The sequence below is a fragment of the Pelodiscus sinensis genome, chromosome 1 (assembly GCF_052426305.1).
Source record: "Pelodiscus sinensis isolate ZL-2025 chromosome 1, ASM5242630v1, whole genome shotgun sequence".
Taxonomy (NCBI): domain Eukaryota; kingdom Metazoa; phylum Chordata; order Testudines; family Trionychidae; genus Pelodiscus; species Pelodiscus sinensis.
The window spans coordinates 316,107,457-316,129,069 of NC_143052.1; the positions used below are offsets into that span (position 1 = coordinate 316,107,457).

Consider the following 21,613-nt stretch of genomic DNA (forward strand, 5'->3'; position numbering starts at 1 on the left):
CACACAGAACAGCTTGCCTCATGCACCTAGCTTCAAGCAGTTGCTAAAATGTCCTGCTGAGAGGGGCAGAGGGTACTTCCCAGCAGAAACCCACGTTCTCCAACTATGCAGCAGGTCATAGCTCACATCTTTTGTTTCATTTAAGTATCAGCTGGTTTTAGTGATCCTGAACATGGTGGGTTGTATTGTTCCTGCTTAAGCAGTGTTTTGGATTTCTTTTGCAGAGAGTTTGTAGAGTTGCAACTTTCCCCTCATTCCCACCCCCACGGGCACATGTAGCAAACCACTCCACTAAAAGATGTTCCCCTCCATGTAACACTATGATTCGGCTGCTTCGCTAGTGTTCTTTCCCCTAATTTCAGGAACTCTTGCTGCTTAACAGCTTGACAATTACTTTGCAGTGAGCCTTCCCCAAGTTGCGTTCCCATACCAACACGCTGGATCTTTAAATAGGCTCTCTTGAAATCAGAGAGCACAGATGGTTGTGTGCATGCAAATTGAGGCTGATCATACTAACTAGAAAGGCTCAGTCACTTTCATAATCAAAATGCAATGAACCAAGACTACTCTACAATGGCTAAAGTTCCTCACAGTCCTGAGAGATCAAAGTAGTTTGCCAGTCTGCATGTACTTAAAACCATACACATCAATGCATCTATCAGTGTTTTATTAAACAGGTACAGTAGAGTCCCTATCATCCGACCTAAACGGGACTGACACATGGTCGGATTACCGAATATGTCGGATGATACGGACTCTACTGTAGAGAGCAACGGAACAGCTGATGCCGCTTCTGCCAGGACGAAGTGTCTCCAGCAGAGCAGCATCAACTGTTCTGTTACTCTCTCGGAGAAGCTGCTGCCGCTCCTGCTGGGGCTGCTTTGTCTCTGGCAGGAGCGGCAGCAGCTGCTCCTAGAGAATGACGGGGCAGCAAGCGGGGCCGTTCTCCTGGCCCACGCTGTATCTGACCCTGCAGCTCCCAGGGACAAAGTCCCCGGGCGCTGCAGGGTCGGATAAAGTGGAGTGTCGGATTATCGGGTGTCTGTTAATCTGGACTCCACTGTACCTCCAAACTGTTACCCTTGAGCTGATTATAGTAGCTTAGGGTTCTTGCCCTACTAGCAGGTAGGTAGTGTGACAAAGGAAGTGACTGCAATGGGGTAAATGGTTCGTGTTGCCTGGTGAATAAAGGACTGAAGAGGGACTTAAGAGACCTGGGTTACATTCCTGACTCTGCCACGAGCCGGCTGGGTGACCTTTGGCAAGTCCTTGCACCACTCTGTGCTGCAGTTTCTCCATCTGTGAAAGAGGGACAATCATACCAACCTTTTTCAAACACCACCAAATGCAGTGGGCCAATTTAAGAAAGGGAGAACAAACGTATGGCCACTAACCCAAGCTGTAAAACTATTTATGGGGACAGAGTAGTTGATCGTCAATGTTTCTCCAGGTGCTCTGTATTCATTAGTTAATCAAGATGGACAGTTTAGAGCCCCACCTGGGTGTGCCTCAAGGAACCCAGAAGACTATAAGCAGTATGAAGATAGTGGCAGCTTAAAGAGGGCATCAAAAAAATCAGAGACCAAGCTGATCAATCTAACATGTAACATCTCAGATCTATCCAAGTTACCAACTGGGAGGAACCCTTCCCTCCTGCCCCCCACCCCCTCCCACAACTCAGCTCTAGTCTATGGCTTAAGTTAAGCAACATTTCTTAGCCTTGATAGCATTTCTGAAATGGTTAGACATGTCCCTTTGGAGGTCAGCAAAAAAAAAAAACCAAAAAAAAAAACAAAAACAAACCCACACACTACTCTGTTTTAGTTACTGACAGACTTCCTGGAACAAAAACAGTTAAAAATGGGTTTATGAAATCTTACAAGTCACTAAATGCAAAAGATATTAGTGATGTGTTAGATATGGTGATTCTTCAATATTTTTGAAATATATAAAGCGACATGATTGATATGCTAGGGCTATAAAAAGCTACAAAATATGCTTAAATACAGGAACAACCCCCCCGATGCCGCCTTATGGCAGCCTGAGTTGCGACTCCCCACACTTATGACCATTTTTGTAAGTGCAGAAGAGGCTCAAAACCCCCAATTGTCATCCTCGGCTTGCATTCACAAAGGCATACGGCACCTATCATAAATGCAGGTTTGAATTACGATGCCCCCGACTTGCAACGCTTCCACAGGAACTGATCGTGTCAAGTTGGGGGCTGCCTGTACAAGTTTGTGATAAACAGAAATTCCTGTAGCTCTTTTGGTCTTATGTTCTAATTTTAAAAAATAGCCTATAAAAAGTTATGGGCCGGAATGCCCCAAAGCCCAAATGTAATACACAACTCCAGTAGATATGGAATAGTCCACTTATAGAGCATTCCAGGATTGGCCAAGGATATCCTAAGCCAAAGGGACATCAGTCTAGGGGTGCTAGCCAGCAGAGTAAGGCCATAATATGGATCACATGCAGTGCTGGGTGGAGTGAAAGAGGCAAGGGGAAGGTAGCATGGAGATCTGGTGTTCAGAAGGTAGATCCATAAAAAGTGAGGGGTAGTTCAGCAGGAAGGAAAATGCAAAGACAGCTCTGGAAAGCCAGTTCTGCCACAGCCAAGGTACCAAATGCTTGGATCCATCTTTAAGAAACTTCAGGGTGCTGGTTAAATAGCTTATGTAAAGGAGAGAATCTTACCTGTTAATGAGATTTTGACCTCTGGGCTCAAACCAAGAATGATGACAGTTTGTTATGTGCAGGTGATAGGTTAATTTAAGCTCTTATCAATGCAACCTACTGATTGCAGTGGTCTTGTGCCCACACAACTAAACAGGGATTTTGGCTCTATGTCCTCCACTTACACAGAACTTTCCATCTATATATCATTGTCCAAGCTGTTCCCGACTCTGGCACTGAGTGCAGAAGGTGAGAGCCCACAAGAGATTTTAAAATATCTTGCCACTAAAGACTTCTGCTTAAGAAAGCTCCCCAAGGTCACAGATTTCCCGACTGGGTGGCACACTGCCGCCACCCAAATGCCAAAACTGCTTTGAGAACCCATTTGGGAATTTCTCCCTGTGGGGTACCCTCAAGCTCTTTAGACCTCCTTCATGAGAAAACTTGAAAATAAACGTATTCCTATTAGCCAACCTTGCAGTTGTATGCAAGTGCACACACAACCTCCTGCCTTCTAGGACACAGGAATCAGATCATAGTCTTAAAAAGCTGATTTTATTAACAAAACAAAGACCAACATACTTGGTAAAGCATTTTTTGGTTGCTAGATGTTACAGCACAACTGTAAAAAGTAAGATTAAAACTACAGAAGTGCTTCCCTAGGATTCAATTAAAAAGTTAGTGTCCACGGGTAGTATGTGGGCTCAGAACAAGGGAGTCCAACAAACCCCCAAATAAAGAAAATAATCTGATTGCATTTGACTAAACATTTCCTGTTCTGCTGACATATCTGTTGTTACAAGATTTCTCTTTCCCAAGGCATGGATATCACTGTAAAGTCCATGCCTTGCTCCTGGCTTAACACATATCTCCAGCTCAGGCTACATCTACACTACGTTTTGTTCTGTTTTTTTCAGGAAAAGATACGCAAATTGCAAACCACAAATTGCATTCCAAAAAAGTGGTCGTGTTCCCTGGATGCGGTTGAGCTTTTCCATGTTAATCCCAGAAAAACTCTGCAGTCTAGACGTAGCCACAGCCTGAAGCAGGAAGGTCCTGCTTTTCAATTAAAAACCCACACACATTTTCATTGGCTCCCCTGGTTCCCTGCCAGCACTTCCTGGAGACTCTCTAGGACTCACTGTTCTAGGGTTTAACCTTTACAGGCAATGTAGTTAACTGAATGGCTCGGATATCCAGAAAAGGGTAGTACCCCTCCCCTTCATCACAATTATGATCTACATTTATGCATTTGGGTTGCATTTTTGTCTCCTTTGTTTGAGCAAGACTTAGTGAAAGATCTGTCAACCCTTAAAAAACTTAAACTCATCTATATTTGGCTAAATACAGTAGATTCTGTAAAAAGTTTTTAAACAACTTTGCTCAGTGTTGTCATTCTAGGATGGCACTAATTCATACATTACATGTAACATACTTGTTCTTTTAATTGCATATATTCTGAAGAACATAATTTCCTCCCCTTGAAAGTATTATAAAAAATGTTAGTTATCCACTGACTGGAAAATGGAAAACAAGGTGCCCATTTTGAGTAGGTGAAATAATTGGGGGTAGTACTAATTTATAATGTTTTTGATATTACCTGCTACTCTCATAAGTAAACTAGGGAAAATGTGATGTTAATGTAAGGGGCATAGTTGACCAAAAAAAAAAAACCACTCAAAGAGTAGTTTACCTATGGTTCTCAGTCAAACCAGCACTATGGATCTAGTGGGGCTCCACCCAGTGTCTCTCCTGGGTCTGGTACTGTTCAATATTTTAATTAATGACTTGGATAATGAAGTAGAGAGTACATGCTTATAAAGCCTATGGACAACACCAAGACAGATCTAAGAGGACAGGGTTAGACCTCAATAGGTCCTTAACATATTGGAGAATTAGGCTGAAACCAAGATGAAGATGAAATTCAATGAAAACATGTGCAAACTACTACATTTAGGAAGGAAAAATGAAATGTACAAATGGGGGAATAACTGGCTAAGCAGTCCAAAGGCCTCAGTGATAATGGATCACTAAATATGAGTCAGCGGTGTGAGGAGGTTGCCAAAAAGGTGAATAGCACTCTGTAATGTATTAACAGGAGCGTCGTATGTAAGACATGGGTGGTAATGGTCCTGTTCTGCTCAGCACTGGTGGATAAATTGGAGGGGACAGCAAGAGGACCGTAACAAAAAATGACAACAGGTTCAGAAAACATGCCTGCAGCAAGAACTGGCTCTCACTAGGAGGTGCCTTCAATGTTTTAAGGAAAGATAGCTTTGATTTGGTGGTTCTGGAGTGGGATTTCCAAAACCATTAGAGCAACATGGAAGATAATTAAACTTGGGGTCTGCCCTGCACCTCAGGGCAAGGGTTCTCAACTGGTTTGTCACTGAGATGCAGATTAAAAACCATAGTGCAGGCCCAGAGGTGGAGACTCAGACTGCACCACAATAGGCCAGGCAGCACCTGGGACCTGAGTGCCGGATCACAGCAGCAAATTTTGTATTGTTTTAGCACACTAATTGGGCCCTATGCAGAGGCTGCAGATTGAGAACCACTGCCTCAGGGTGGTTTTCAGTGCAATTATGGAACATCTGAAGACGCTTTCAGTGCAATTATGAAACACCTGAAGAGTACTGATGTGTGAACACGGAACATCTTAAGGAGAAAGTTCATAGCTGACACACTGAAATCTCTCCCGAAGATAAATGTTACATGTCTGGGACCACAAATCTCAATGAAAGTAGGGGCACTGACTTTTAGATGCTCTTGGAAATTGCACTTTGTCTATCAGCAGAAAGATGCAACTCTTGTGCTCACTGAAGTGGATGGGAATTTACAACACTTTTTACACTCTTGTAAGGCCCCTTTTCATTCACTTTTTATATAAATATCTTATTGATTGTGGTATGCAGAGCTCACAGAATACTGCATTTATGTTACACAAGTATCTGTGGTCACAGAAAAAACATTTACAGATGATCATGTGAAAGACTATCACAGAACAGCTGGATAACAGGAAAAGTTAAGGTCTGACATTTCCTTAAATTTGTTACTTTTTCTTTTAGGCCATTTCTAAAGATGGATTATTTACAAGCTGTGCCCCAAAGCATGTGCCTGACACAAACAGAACTGGTCACCCCAGTATTAATAAAAGACAAATACAACAATGACAGAACTGGAGGTCAGCACATGTGATGAGAGAAAAATTGTCTAGAAAAAATGCAAGGAGTCATAATTATGCACGACCCATTAATGAAAGAAACAGAATCATGTCTGAAGATAGCAAAGTAAGTAGCAATGGGTTGACAAAGAAAAATTTGAGATTAGACAAAAAAATATTCTGGAGCAATTGGATGGTAGAATCAGGCCATCAGAAAAAGAAAATGAAAGCAGGTTATTTTATAGTACAGGCAGTCCCCGACTTGCGTGGATCCGACTTACGTCGGATCCCTAGATACGAACGGGGTGAGGCAACTCCCGCACATACACAGCAGCATTCCCGGGGCTCGCTCACCTGGGTCCTAGGATCCTTCTCCTCCTCGGGCCGGCTCCGACTGGGGTCCCGCAGAGCTGCCGGGCAGAGGAAAAGTGCCTCCCCACTCCCGCTGCCCCCCCCACCCCCCTGCCAGCAACAGGCTGCCCCCTCCCCTGAGCAACAGGCTGCCGAACAGCAGACAAAAGCAGCCTCTCCGCCCCTCCTCCCCCTATACATGCTGGGCTCCCTGGGCAAACAAAGACTCCACCAAAACAAACAAAGTGCTGGCCTCATTGTGTTAGCAAAAAAAAGGACCCTCCTCCTAGAACCCTTGGTGGTGTGTGGAAATAAAGCTATTAGCTCAAAGCATGGTGCAGAGCTGTTTGGTATTTGATGAGTTACTCCTTTAGTCCTGAGTTTGTCACAGGGACAGAAATAGATGTGAAATCTTCTGAACAGGGGAACAGACAGCAAAACAAACATTAGAGGGGAGTTAACCTTTCCCTATGCTATCCAAAACTAAAAAAAATGTTTGGCTAGAGTTTCCCCTACAATATGTACCAGTTCCGACTTACATACAAATTCAACTTAAGAACAAACCTACAGTCCCTATCTTGTACGTAACCCGGGGACTGCCTGTACTGTGCCAAAAGCACCACATTCAAGCATAAGTTTGAGAAGTGCTTTCTGCTCAATAATTAATAGCATTTTAAACAAGCAAGCATCTTACTAATTGTTCAACCCCTACTTACCAAAGGGAGAGACATTGGACAACTCATGAGAAATAAATGTTGTTAGCAGCACTAGCGGAGCTGCATTCCTGCAGTCTTTTCAGACATTCTTGTTAGTGGAAAACTTGTATTTTCAGTCCACTTCCTCTCTTTTTCAGAAGGTCTGTAATGATGCAATGTCACTGAACAGCCAATGAAATGACAAGGATGCATGTAATATAGCAGAAGCTTACTCCTGTGCAAAACATTGGTCTTGGCTATCAGCCGTGAAAACCCATTTTACATTGTCACTCTTATCACCTGCTTTTGTGTGTTTACCCACGTAATGGTCAGTGGCCACTGAATCAACTCAATCCATGTTTTTTACTGTTCTTTCCCTGACTTAAAAAGTATTTGTTACCACAGAATCCTTTCTGGTACAAACTACCAGGATTCTGCAATTAAACATAGACTTATGGCAGTATTTGAAAGAAGCCAAGAATTGTTTATATACAGAGACTCTAATAAAAATTCTGTTATGTTACTGATAATCCTTTATCAACTACTTGGATCTTCTATTTAAGAGAAATTAAAAATAATGTCATGAGGACAATAGTTAGCTCAATGAAATACAAATTACCTCTAAGAATGAACAGACAGTCCATGAATCTATTAGGCTTTTAAAATGCTTTCTTTAGCTATACTGAATATTAGCTCTGCTAAGCTCAAGCAAACAGTTTTTATTGTGTGGTTATGAATGACACAATTTCATTACTAGCTTCAATGTTGCTATTGAAAGATCATCTTACATGAAACAAAAACAATCCAGCTGTGAGAAAAAGGTTTCTTTATTTTTCTCTAATATAAGAATTCATGTACATGTTTTGCAATGATTTTTCTTAAGATCTAAAATATGACTAACAGATGTGAACAGGCACATCACAGAAGTAGTACACAACAGTCAGTGAAGAGAGAAAGGAATAGTTCAATCTGTTTTGTACAAGGGGGATATCAAGACAAACACACACAATCCTACCTAATCAATAAAAATTATGGGGGTGGGGGAGGGGGGGTGAGAGAACAAAACAAGACACAGGCTTGTGCCACTAGTTCTGCATTTTTGTATTTTGTTGGTGAAACTTTTATACTTCAGCTGAGAAAAATACCTGCCTTATAAAACCTGGACAAGTTTTTCTTACAAAATGAGAAATGTGGTTGAAGGTAAATGATGTGATATGAATAAGAATCTGGACAAATCGTTAGAAGGAAATCTGTCTGCCTTTTAATAATTACAACATGTGCAGTGTTGGCCAAATTCTTCACTTGCATTACTTCTGTTTCACCCATTTATAAAAGCAGAGAATTTGATCCTACACATTAAAATGTTCACCAGGTTCCAATCTAAAATATACCCAAAGTCAGGGCCCAGTCTCGCAAACCCTATACCCAGGCCTAGCTGTAAGACTGGGAATAGTCTCATCAATGTTAATGAGATTATTTATTCAGGTGATTAAGGTTAGACATAAGCATACATTCTTGTAAGACTGATGTCTCAAATTATAAAGACTAAATAAGGAATGAAAAAAATCTTGAGAAAACAGGCCGAGCTTCTCATGCTTTAGAAAGGGCATAACAATTTTAACTTAGATCATTAACACACAGATACAACACAAAATTGAAAATTATGAACACTATAAGAATTGAAATTTGGAGTCAGGAAAATTATGCATAGTATTCTACAGCTATTAATACACTACAATTTGGTAGAGACCTTTATATACTGCTGTGTGTTATATATCCAAAAAAAGTTTGAAATGCACTGCAAAAAAGCACATACATGAGTATGTCTCCCATGTGTACATACTGCCCAGAGATGCATATGATTAGCTCATCAGAACACCAGCTGCTGTTGGAAGTCTTAAATTGAGCATAAGAGAAACTTTTCCCACAGATATGAACATAAAGTCTAGATAGAAGTGTAGGTATCTAGAAAAGTTTTAGTTAGAACAGTTATTTAAATTGGATTACTACAGAATTATTTCCATATTCAAGATGAACAATGTCTACATGTGTTTTATATAGTTCAAACAAAATTCTTAAACTATAACTTCCATTTTTTTCCTAATTTACAAATACATAAAATGTGAGCTCAGACATTTAAAAAACCCTAAATTTTCAAACAAAACATGGAAATTAAGAATATATTTGCTTTTATTAGTCATATGCTTCGTTTTGATTTTTTTCTACAGTAATTAAAAGTTACATCTAAAGGTATTCCACCTCATCTTTATAATCAAGGAATAAATAAGAATAACTTACATATGTTGTAAATAAAAATAAATAAGTTCTAAACTATTTATTTTTTAATTGTTCTCTTAATTGCACAGTATTATACCTGTCTGATAGCAATATTAAGTCAACTGGACATTTTTAAACGTTCTGATATTATGATAGCCATGTGTCAGTCAGTAATTCAGTCTTACCACACAAAAACCATCTTGCTCAAATCTTCACCTGAGAAAAGTTTTGGTAATGCTTATTCTGGCATTAGTGGTGCCCAGACTTTAAAATCTTCACATCTATCATGCCAGCCAACAATGTTTCTTCATAAGTCTTTTTTCCTAAGGCAAATGACCCAGGGTTTTAGGTCTGACTAAACAAGATACTCTGGTTTTCATCCATATCTTTATTTTTAGATGATAGTCTCCTCCGATTGCTATAGCCAAACTCCCCTCTCCTCTTTGAATACTCATTTACATATTCAAAGAAGGGCAAAGAACACATCAACAATCTACACTCCCAATCTTCAAGTGTGAGCACCACCTGGAGTCACCCTAAATCTGAACAATATCTTATTTGGTTCAATGTGATACTTTCAGGTCTGCCATTGGAACTGCTAGGGTTTGGTTTGGTTTTTTAATTCAGACATATGGGAAAAAAAGAAATTACCTACAAAGAGAAAATCTTACCTCAGAAAAGTAGTAGCTAGTGGTGATAGATTTAAAAATAAAAGGAAGAATTGTTTAAAATGTTAAACAGAGGGAACAGTGGTTAACAATAGCTTTGATATAAAATATGGGCCAAAATTAGTCTTGGTGTTTTTTCACTGAAGTTAAAACAATAAGGGAAAAATTGCTCATGAACATTTAACTCATTAAAATGGAATATTTGAGATGTGTTTAAAAAGCTAATATTCACAATCTAGCTACATAAAGAAGAATTGTGAGTGGATTTAATATGGAAATATGCGTACCATATACAATATTGAATCTATATAAGCAGAGAGTGTTGCATTTTAAAACTACTTAATTTATGTATCAAATAAATGTATCAAAGTAAATTATCCTAAAATACTGAAAACAAAGTAAAATGTTGCCCTCTTTTCAGCGATGGCTTTGCTTGAATACTTTATCCGGAAATGAAAGCCATATTACCCAAACTGAGCAAAGGCAAGCAGTAAATAGCCCAGTTGGACTTCATATATAAATTGCATCTTTACAGTTATATTGTTTGCATCTTTGCATATAACATAAATCAAATGTAAAGTTTTGCCAGTATTACCACAGTCCTATACATACTTGTATGGCATCACTTGTTATTAACTATTTAGAGCAAACTCTTCCAGGATGATGAGATCACAGAAGGCATTGCTCATGTGCTTTATTACTCATAAGGAGAAAAATACTAAACAGGCAATATTTTGTCACCAATAAATTTCCTTTGCACAATATAGCAAAGTTTGAATTTAACTAGCATATCATTGCACAATATTAAAAGCTGCCAAATAACTTCTGTGCTTACATTTTGTAAAGTAATTTTAGTGCTTTAGGACAAAGTACAATTTGACATGGTATAAGAATGCTTCTTGCAATCAACTTGCTTTAAATGATTCAATACTGTATTAATATACAAGGAATCATCTAATGCTGATAGCTCTTATCTGTGCACTGCAGCATACAGTGCCATGTTACTTCTCTCACCATTTTAATTATGTTGCCAAGACTAATGATACATGTATTAGGAGACATTCTGACTAAAAAAATTAAAAAGTGAAATGCATCTATTACATACACATCTCTTCTCACGTTCAAAGGAATTATCTTTTGGTAAAAGTTAATTCATACATACAAATATAAATGTAGAAAAACATTAAAGACAAAACACTCTAGTACAATCATTTCATTATTAAAACAGACGAACCTACTCTATGGTGTACTACTTAAAAGTGTCATTTGATTTAAAAATCTTAGTTCACAACTAAGATAAAACTCACTGTTTAGAACGTCTATGTCAGTACTTTACTAGTCTCTACATTAAAACATGTTCTACAGATAGTGACTAACAGATCATGGGGAAAATATCGTCACAGGTGAATAGGTTCTCTCCCTAACCAACTCAAGATCGCTTATATACAGCACTGTTTTATTACAAGGGACTGATGAATGCAGATCCCACCTCAAAAAACAGTAAATCTAGAGAGAGGAACACTTCCTGAATTAAGTTTGCTGAACATGGTTCAGATTATTGGATACATCTATAAATTCAATGCTTTTTAGAAGCATTTACTGTATACCCTAATCCTACTTCTTGCAACACACAGTGTCACACAAGTAGTGAAAATGTTTTCCTACATTGCTTGGACATCATTTTCAGGCAGCATTTTACCTTATTTTAGTAAGTTCACATTAGGTATGTTTTAGAAAGAAGAAAGTGCCAATACCTTTTTTATAATACAATTTATAAAAATATAAAATTGAAACAGACACTTACAATTATTGTATTTTTATTTGTCTACCCCTATTCTGGATTGAAATCTATTGTTTTAAATAAGGGATAAAATGTTGCCCAAAATTCTAATTATAGTTACACATTTGTGTTTTAACTAGATCTAAAAATCAAAATATTTCTCAGTTAAAAAGATACAATTTGTATCAACAGTATAGGTACTTTCTGGTTCTTCAGGGCCTTGCTTTAAATTGCAGCAAGTATATCAAAATTATCACTTATATTGTAAGCTAGTGGTTTAACAACACTGAACAATGTTACTTTACATGGAAACCTAAAACTGTAGGCAATTGGCTACATCATGTAAATACACTCCTCTGTCAATGACTTGCAAACCTTGTATTAAAAAGTTGAAGCAATAATAAAACCCATGACTTAAAACCAGAAATATCCCTTACTAATACTAAAACAGACTATTGTATCTGTTTCTACAGCAATACTATATGTGGCAAGAATTGGGCCTCCATAATAGAAGAGGCCAAAAACTAACTTCTAGAACATATACAGTATCTTACAAAAATGTTTATCATTTTCAGCTACAATACCATTACCATAGTGCAGTTAATAAATGTTGCATATCCACGACACACAAAACTTTCTAAGGCCAGCCTTGATAAATAGCAAGAAAAATGAACAGTGTCTTAAATACAAAACTTGCATTGAGAATACTTACATTAATTAAAAACAGGTAAATATTTTATGAAAAAGCATATTTTATCCATTACACCTGTGCACAAATACAAATAAAGAGAAACATATCAAACAATTTACTGGAATCCTATTCTGTTCCATTTCTACTGACCAGAAGCACACAAGCACTGGATAACAAATGTATCTGAACTGAAATATTCACAGCCTGATTTTAGGCAGTTCTGAACAGCTGCAGCTTTTACCTGATTCAAAGGAAGTTGCATATGCTCAGCAATTATTCTAATCAGAGCGCAAGGCTTTGCCTTATCCAAAAAGTAATGGAAATGAGTTCTTTTGCCTTTGATTGCATCTGCTTTTACTAAAATCAGCTGAATCATTAAAAACTATTCTTCAAAGAGCAATGAAAGTGCCATACTGTAAATCACTAATATATTGTTACCCATTTCAACATTAACTGGTAACTTAACATTTTATTTAAAAAATAAAGTCAGTGCCATAGTAAATCTTTGTTTTCTATAAATAAATCATTATAGCACAAAGAAGCCCACAAAATAAATAAATAATAAATTAATTGTTATTAAAAGTTCAAATTAAGCTTAGCTTGAAAATTGTTTTTACCAGGTCTATTAAACTCTTTCAGCTTTCTGCAGATTCTTTTAATGCCTTGCAGCTGAAGGACAAACATCCAGTAAGTTATAAAACATGTAACAAAAAGATAGAAAGTGCTGCATATAAACCCCTGATGCACCAAAGATTATTATTAGAGACCAGAGATACACACACACACACACACACACACACACACACACACATATTAAACTTAGACTGGAAAGTTTTCCAGTCATTAACATAGCTTAAAACCATTTAAAAATGTCAAGTTAGAATGTAAAACAAACCTGTTACTTCCAATGCATGGGGCATACAGATTCCATGATACTGTATTTCACATAAATGGATTACTATATAACCTCCTTGCTGAGAAGGAGATCACATATGCTATTGTAGCAAACCTCCCTCAGCATTTGAGCTGAACTGAAAACTACTAGACACCACAAAGATGCATCATCTTTCAATAACCTAGCTGGGATTTTTCCACTAAAATAGCTGCAGCAAGTTGCTGAGCATCTGTCATGTGAGGATTCCTTTTCATAACAATTCTCACAAGATCAGGAGGGAAGATGTTGCATAAGTTTATATAAACCTTCTCCCGGGTGTCCTGATACCTCGGAGGGTCTTGAGGGATTCCACAGAAAGGTATGCACCAAGTCTGATCTTGCTGTTCAGGTAAACTTTGGAAGGCAAACTGCTCATAACATGGCTGTGTGGGATTACTAGGCAAGGAATAAGTCTGACGATAGCCATATGCATCAATCCCATAACTCTGCCTATCCCAACTTCCAAGCCCATCTTGGCTGGAATAAGGCTTTCTTTGTCTTAATGGAGAATTATCATATAAACGTGAATCTGAAATGCTATCTATTCTTGTGGATACAAGGGCTCTACCCAGATGCATGGTCTTTGAATGTTGCAAACTCTGAGAAGGAGAGTAGTCATTAGGGCAACTAGAACGAGCACCAACGGTAGGATGCTGTAGATGTACAGACATGTACGGAATAGGAGGTTTGTGATGCTTTGGTTCTTCATGGCTATAACTTTGCACTCTTGTTAAAGGATCATGGTAACTCTGCAGGAACGGCTGTGAATTAAGACGGCTATGTGGATGCACATGTTGGCACTTTAAGTTCTCTTCTAATTGTGGGTCAGGTGAACTCATGTAAGACCGATCATTGTAACCCACATAAGAATCGCTACTACCACAGCTCATACTGCCTTCACTGCTACAATCAGAAGCTACAGAGCTAATTCTATAATCTGTGTCTAAGGAGAAACGCCTTTCAGGACTACGTGGACCAGAGATACTTAAATTTGAATAAGTATTCAGCATAGAGTAGTAGCCTACGTCCACAGGAGACTCACATTTTGGGTATTGGTCATAAGGCATTGGCGTTCCATGATTTTTGGTTGCCATCATCATTGGAGGATATTGTCCCTGTGATCTTTGATCCTGAGGGGGGAAATGAACCCCAGATGGAAGGCCATTGCTTAAAGGAACAGTACTTTGGGGTTTTATAGCTGAAGAATTCGGTATACTAACTAAAGAAGGAACAGACCTGGTTTCCAATTTGTTTTTGGTGGGAAGCTTTTCCTCCAAGTCTTGATAGACTTGAGTCCTTATGCTAGGGTCTGATTGCCTCTTTGGAGCAGCACGTTTGAGATCAGAAGTGCCATCAATCTTAGTGCTACAAGGAACACTGTTGCTTTTTACCAGTCCTCCTTCATTTGCAGCTTTGGCAGCTGTGCTTCTAGACATGGCTCGAAGTTCATCAGCTACAGACCGCTGAGGCTGATTCCCTCTTTCTGGGTGGTAGTATTTGCATTTGTGTCCATAGGTACATTTCTTTCCTATTAAAATTCATACAAGTTGAGGTAAAGAAGAAAATAAAATTATTTAGCTTCTTGAATTGGAAACTTTCAATTTTTAAAAAAAATTGAGAGTGAAATTAAAAGGTTTTAAAACTGCGTGCACATGTGTTGTGTTACAGAGGTGAGGTAAGGTTTTGAAACCTACTTCCTTGCTATGTGGAAACTGTGATTTGCTGTAGCTAATATTCAAACAGGTAAAAATTTAGATAGCACAAGGCTGAGACAGAGCAAGCAGAAAATATTCATCAGGCTGCCAGTGTACCTCAATTCTGTCTTGAAACATCTCTTCTACGTTCCCACTTTCTACTCCCGTAAACCAAGGAGTGTGTAAAGTCCAACCTTGTTTACATTTGAGAATTTGGGTTTTGAACTGCAGTGCACTAAATTCTTGTGCTTTCTTCACCACCTTCCCACTGTTCTAAAATGTAATTTTCTGTCTACTTTTAATTAATATCCACAACCTTTATATTTTTACTTCATCTCATTTCAAGGAACACACTTCCATGAAGTATCGCTAATGAGAAGAACTGAACATTATGCACATGCAACAAATCAGTCTTCATGCATATAGACCTTATGGCTTTCAATATGATCAAACTGGACACAGCTGGCATTAGCAGCAAAAGCTGCTAACATTTGAGCTGAAGGAGGTATTTGTTAGCATGTAGGCAGATGCTTTAGTTAGTGGGTGACACAAAAGTGGAATTTTTTTTGTAATTTCCCTCCCCTATATGTACCTTAGTTTCCCCTATAAGTTGCATGGGTAGCCAGTGGAGACAGGGGAGGACACTAAGGATACGTCTATACTGCATGCTTATTTTGAAATAAGCTATTCCAGAAGAAATACTCCGAAATAACTTATTTTGAAATAGCGCATCTACCCTACAGGGAACCCTCAAAACTTGTCCTACACAGGTTTCCCTAACATGTGGACGTGTTACCTCAATTTAGAGCCCAAAGACGTCCTGGGGACTAATTCTTCTGAATGGCCCTGTGGAGGAGCTATTTCAAAATAGCTGCAGTGGTGCGTCCACACTACTGCTATTCTGGAATTTCAGAATAGGCTTCATTCCTCTGGAATGAAGTTTACAGAAGTTGGAATAAGGTGTCTGTTATTCTGAATTTATTTCAAAATAATGGAATTGCTGTGTAGATGCTCGCATTGTTATTTCAAAATAACTGCTGTGTAGACACATCCTAAGTTTGCTCCCAGAAAAGGCTAAGAGACATTGAGGAGTACAGGATCTTTCGAAAAAGGTTTTTTTTTTTTTTTTTTTTTTTTTTTTTTTTTTTTTTAAAGAACCATGTCTAGATGGCGGTTTCACTTTCGAAAAGCCCTTTTTCGAAAGAATGCGCGGCCCCCATTATGCAAATAAAGCACGGAAAATTCAAATCCCGGCTTCATTTGCAATTTCAATCTGTCTAATTTACATCCCTCTTTCGAAAGAGGGATGTAGTCTAGACATGCCCTAAGGTATCCTAAATCAGACTCTTCTGCATAATAGATGATCAAGTCTTGCTTGCTTTGCTAAGGAGCACAAAATATACTGACTTAGTCAATGTGAACATGTCTGCTTGTAAAAACTTTAAAAATAAGGAATGGTCCTGCATCACCTTAGAGACTAACAAAAAATGTATATGGTATTATGAGCTTTCGTGGGCATAAGAACGTAAGAATGGCCATACTGGGTCAGACCAGTATCCTGTCTTCCGAAAGTGGCCAGTACCAGGTGCCCCAGAAGAGGTGGACCGAAGACAATAATCAAGCAATTTGTCTCCTGCCATCCTTCTCCAGCCTTTGACAAACAGAGGCCAGGGGCACCATTCCTTGTCCACTGGCTAATAGCCTTTTATGGATCTAACCTCCATGAATTTATCTAGCTCTTTTTTAAACTCTGTTATAGTCCTAGCCTTCACAGCCTCCTCTGGCAAGGAGTTCCACAGGTTGACTGTGCGCTGTATGAAGAAGAACTTTCTTTTATTAGTTTTAAACCTGTTACCCATTAATTTCATTTGGTGTCCTCTAGTTCTTATATTATGGGAACAAGTAAATAACTTTTCTTTATTCACCCTCTCCATACCACTCATGATTTTATATACCTCTATCATATCCCTCCTCAGTCTCCTCTTTTCTAAACTGAAAAGTCCCAGTCTCTTTAGCCTCTCTTCATATGGGACCTGTTCCAAACACCTAATCATTTTAGTTGCTCTTTTCTGAAACTTTTCTGATGCCAAAATATCTTTTTTGAGGTGAGGAGACCACATCTGTACACAATATTCAAGATGTGGGTGCACTATATTTTTATATAGGGGCAGTTAGATATTCTTTGTCTTATTTTCTATCCCTTTTTTAATATTTCCTAGCATCCTATTGGCTTTTTTGACTGCTGCTGCACACTGCGTGGACGTCTTCAGAGAACTATCCACGATAATTCCAAGATCTCTTTCCTGATTAGTTGTAGCTAAATTAGCCCCCATCATATTGTATGTATAGTTGGGGTTATTTTTTCCAATGTGCATTACTTTACACTTATCCGCATTAAATTTCATTTGCCATTTTGTTGCCCAGTCATTCAGTTTGGTGAGATCTTTTTGAAGTTCTTCACAGTCTACTTTGGTCTTGACTATCTTGAACAGTTTAGTATCATCCGCAAACTTTGCCACCTCACTGCTCACTCCTTTCTATAGATCGTTTATGACATAGCCCACTTCTTCAGATGAATAGAGTTTAAGGGGTCCAGGTTCCAAATAAATAGCAGAAAAAGAGAGGGGATGGGGAAGGAAAGGAAAGGAGGGAAAAAATGGGGAAAAAATAGTCAATTAGAATGTCCTTGCTACATGAAGCTGATAGAGAGGATTCTGAGTACTCTTAAGTGCCTGGTTTTTGGCTTTTTATGTCATTAGGATGTGGAATGTAGTGGGTAATCCAGTTAAGGTTTTTGTTTAAACCTCTTTTGTAGGTATTAAACTTGTAAATGTGCATTTAAATCAAATTACCATATGGACATGGTTGTTTCTTATGTTCTGGTACAACAGGCTTCTTCCTCAGAAAATTGTCAAGGCTTGGGCCATGACGGCCAAGAGGGTCATCAGGAGGCATGAACCTGTAACAAAAAATAACAACATAAAAGAACTCAACATCACATATCATTTTCATGTTCTTGTTGCATCTAATTATAGATGTGGACTACGCATTACAACTTCTCTGTCACATGTTATGTCAAATTTATTCTAAAACAGTAAGACTACATTTTCCAGGAACAGGTTTAACAAAGAAAACCAACATTTTGCAACTAAGAGGAAGTTGTCAAACCAGGACTATTCAACAAATGATTTTGCTCCAAAAGATAGTTTTGAAAGACTGCTTTTGCTTTACCGCTTTTGTCTGTCAGAAAAAAAATCCCAAAACATACTCCCTGGTTGTCATTCAATCTGTTTTACAGTCTGCAGAACTATGCAACGTATCACAGCACTACAGACAGAAATACAGGTCCAAATGTTTAAAACTGAATGCCTACATTACTATATGAGCACAAAGATAGAATTTATGTGATTGTTAGAGATGATGAGGAGATGTTGAGGAGCCTCCACTTTCACTGGGTGTAACAGGAGTTACATGTGATAAGCATTTCTTAGAATCATAGGATTGGAAAAAAAAATCTCAGGAGGTCAAGTCCTATCCCAATAGGACATCTATTCATGTCCTAAATTTATCTCTCATTTATTTAGGTGACTAAGTGGAGTTATTCCAGAATAGTTCAATTACCAGGACTAAGTGGCACCTTTATTCTGAAAAAAAGGTATCTCCACTCATGGAGTTAATCAGGAACAGTTAATCCTTTTTAATTTCATAGTCTACTTTCACAATTAATCTTCATGTATTGAAATTAAAGGGTTAAAATGTTGTCTTAAAAATAAGAACAGCTATAGTGAGTCAGAATAGCAATCCGTGTAGCCCAGTATTCTGTCTTCTGACAGTGGCCAAGGCCAGGTTCCTCAGAGGAAATGAACAGAACTGGTAATTAGCAAGTGATCCATCTCCTGTTGCCCATTCCAAGCTTCTAACAAAGACTTAAGGATACCATTCCTACCCATCCTGGCAGTCACTGATGGTCCTATCCCTCCACAAATTTATGTATCTCTTTTTTGAACTCTCTTGTAGTCTTGGCCTTCACAACATCCTCTGGCAAGGTGTTGCACTGGTTAACTGTGTATTTTGTAAAGAACTAGTTCCTTTGTTTTAAACTTGCTGCCCAATAATTCCATTTGGTGACCCCTAGTTCTTGTGCTATTAGGAGAAGTAAACAACACTTCTCTATTTACTTTTTCCATGCTATTAATGATTTTATAGACTTCTATCCTATTCCCCCCCCTCCTTTACACTCTTTTCTAAACTGAAAAATCCCAGTCTTCTTATTCTTTCCTCACATGTAATCTGCTCCACATCCTAAGAATTTTTGTTGCCATTTTCTGAACTTTTTCCAATTCCAACTTACCTTTTTTGAGATGGCGCAACCACATTTGCATTCAGTATTGAAGATGTGGGCATACCATGGATTTTTATAGGGGCAATAAGATATTCTCTGCTTTATGCTCTATCCCTTTCTTAATGATTCTCTTTTTCCAGATTATTTATGAATATACTGAATAATACTAGTCCTAGGACAGATCCCTGCAAGACACCACTAGTTACCTCTCTCCATTCTGAAAACTGACCGTTTATTCCCATCCTTCGTTTCCTATCTTTTAACCAGTTACCAATCCATGAGAAGACCTACCTCTTTTTCCAAGACAGCTTACATTTCTTAAGAGCCTTTGGTGGGGGACTTTGTCAAAGGCTTTCTAAAAATCTAAGTACACTATATTCACTGGATACCCATTGTGCATATGCTTGTTGATCCTATCAATGAATTCTAGCAGACTGGTAAGGCATGATTTGCCTTTAGAAAAGCCATTATGACTTTTTTCCAACAAATTACCTCCATCTGTGTATCTGACAATTCTGTTCTTTACTATAGTTTCAACTAATTTGCCCAGTACTCAAGTTAGGCTTGCCAGTCTTACACATGATTAAAGATTCTTTGTTGTTCACATAACAGCCAAAACAAAAGCCCCCCCTAGGCATTTTACATTATGGTTTACACTCAATATGCAAAGTTTTCTGAGCATCCTGGGAATTACATGGGTCCACTAAGCTGTCCAATCCTTTTTTAAAATTTGGATTCTTTCCTGGACAGGTGGGAAAGGTAAATAATACAATTTTACAGAGGTTGTTATTAGTTAAGATCTCTGGCAAAAAGCAGAATTTGAAACTTAGAAGACTAAGACCAGAGCCTTGGAACAACTACATCCTTTTATCTTCTCATGTGTAGTTAATAATTTTGATGGGACTCTAACATTAATGGAAGCCTCAAAGTGCCCTTTTTGCCATTAGTTTTCTAATAAGTGGTACAAAATGAAGATTACTTACTTGTCATTGACAAACGAATACATCAGCAATCGTTCATCTATGAACTTCTTCCATTCTGGCTTTTCATTAGCTAGATCCCTGTAGTTATCATTAGACACAATGATACCATCTGATTCAAAGGCCAGCTTTACTATGAATCTGTCATCATAGCACACCACCCTTCGCCCCTGCACACGACGAGATGGCGTAAACACCAGAATTTTCTCTTTTTCTAACTTGCGCAGGATTTCTTGATCTAGAAGTATTAGGAAATAGTCAAAGATTTAATGCCTGAAGTGAAATCAGGAATTTTTTCACTCTTTGCAGATCTAAGGGTTGATGCAAAAGGTCTACGTTTTTAGGGCTAAAATATGCCCCACTTATAATAGTTATAATCCAGTAGTAAACACCTGCTGCATCATGTTTTAAATTAATATTAATCAATTATCCAACACCACATTTAAAAAACAAATTCATTCCATAGCACTTTTATCAGATCATCAGAGAAGACTATGTTTTGTACTGACTTTGCTACTTCTGCAGCTGTTAACAGATACTCCAACAACCACATTTAGGAAATGGGGATTTTTACATTAATTGCTGTGATGTCCAGCGGAGAGTTCACAGGATGCAAAGGAGCTCTCCTTTCTGCTGCTGCCTGGCCATGTCCTAATGTATTCTGACTGTAAGCAAGGTTCTCCCATGACCATATTCTGAAGTACAGATTTAACTTTTCATCCTCACTTGGTATTCATTAAGGTTAAACTTCTGAAATTGTTCCAGTAGTTCATATTAATTGTGCTCTCTCCCTCTCCAAAAGTATTTGACAATAATAATAAAAAAAAAATCAGCAGAAAGAAAACTCTCCCCCATAAGGAGTCAATGCTACTACAACACATAGGAACCAGTTTTCCAGCCTGTGGCGAAGTCTAGTATCGTGGATATTACATGGCCTCAATTTCTCAAATGTGCAGACTCAACTTTCCTCTGACAGGACCCACAAAAAAAGCTGGCTTCACAGCTGCAGCACCAGGTTTCAGAATAAATTCAACTTTCCCTCCATATTCTCAGACAAATGGCTAATGATATAGACTTTGACTCCCTTCTCCAACGGTCAAAGGTCTAATTTCTTTTCAACCTACAAAAAATAAGCCAAATCAAATCCACAGAAACTGCTTGATTCTATTAAACAAGCATATTTAACACCTTGCAGATATGCTATTGCATGTGTCCCTTTGGATCAAATACACAAAGACATTTTCTCTGATCCTTGTATTGAAGCGCTTGAGAGGCTTACAAGCTGTTTAAGACCTTAGATAGTTAAACTGCTTTTTGGACTACAAGAAATAATCTCTTCTGCCTCGAACAAAGGTGTATAGG

General features: G+C 38.2%; 1 protein-coding gene across 7 annotated transcripts in view; it reads right to left on the minus strand.

Moving 5' to 3' along the window:
- Window positions 1-6,436: 6,436 nt before the first annotated feature.
- Window positions 6,437-21,613, minus strand: part of ZC3H12C (zinc finger CCCH-type containing 12C) — a 78,222-nt gene continuing 63,045 nt past the window's right edge. For all 7 annotated transcript variants that reach the window (XM_089775634.1, XM_089775637.1, XM_089775631.1 and 4 more), the window contains 3 exons: window positions 20,255-20,489; window positions 17,782-17,888; window positions 6,437-14,763 (listed from right to left, as the gene is read on the minus strand). In XM_089775634.1, coding sequence (XP_089631760.1) covers window positions 13,370-14,763; window positions 17,782-17,888; window positions 20,255-20,489 — 1,736 coding nt within the window. In that variant the 3' untranslated portion in view covers window positions 6,437-13,369. The remainder of the gene's footprint in view (window positions 14,764-17,781; window positions 17,889-20,254; window positions 20,490-21,613) is intronic.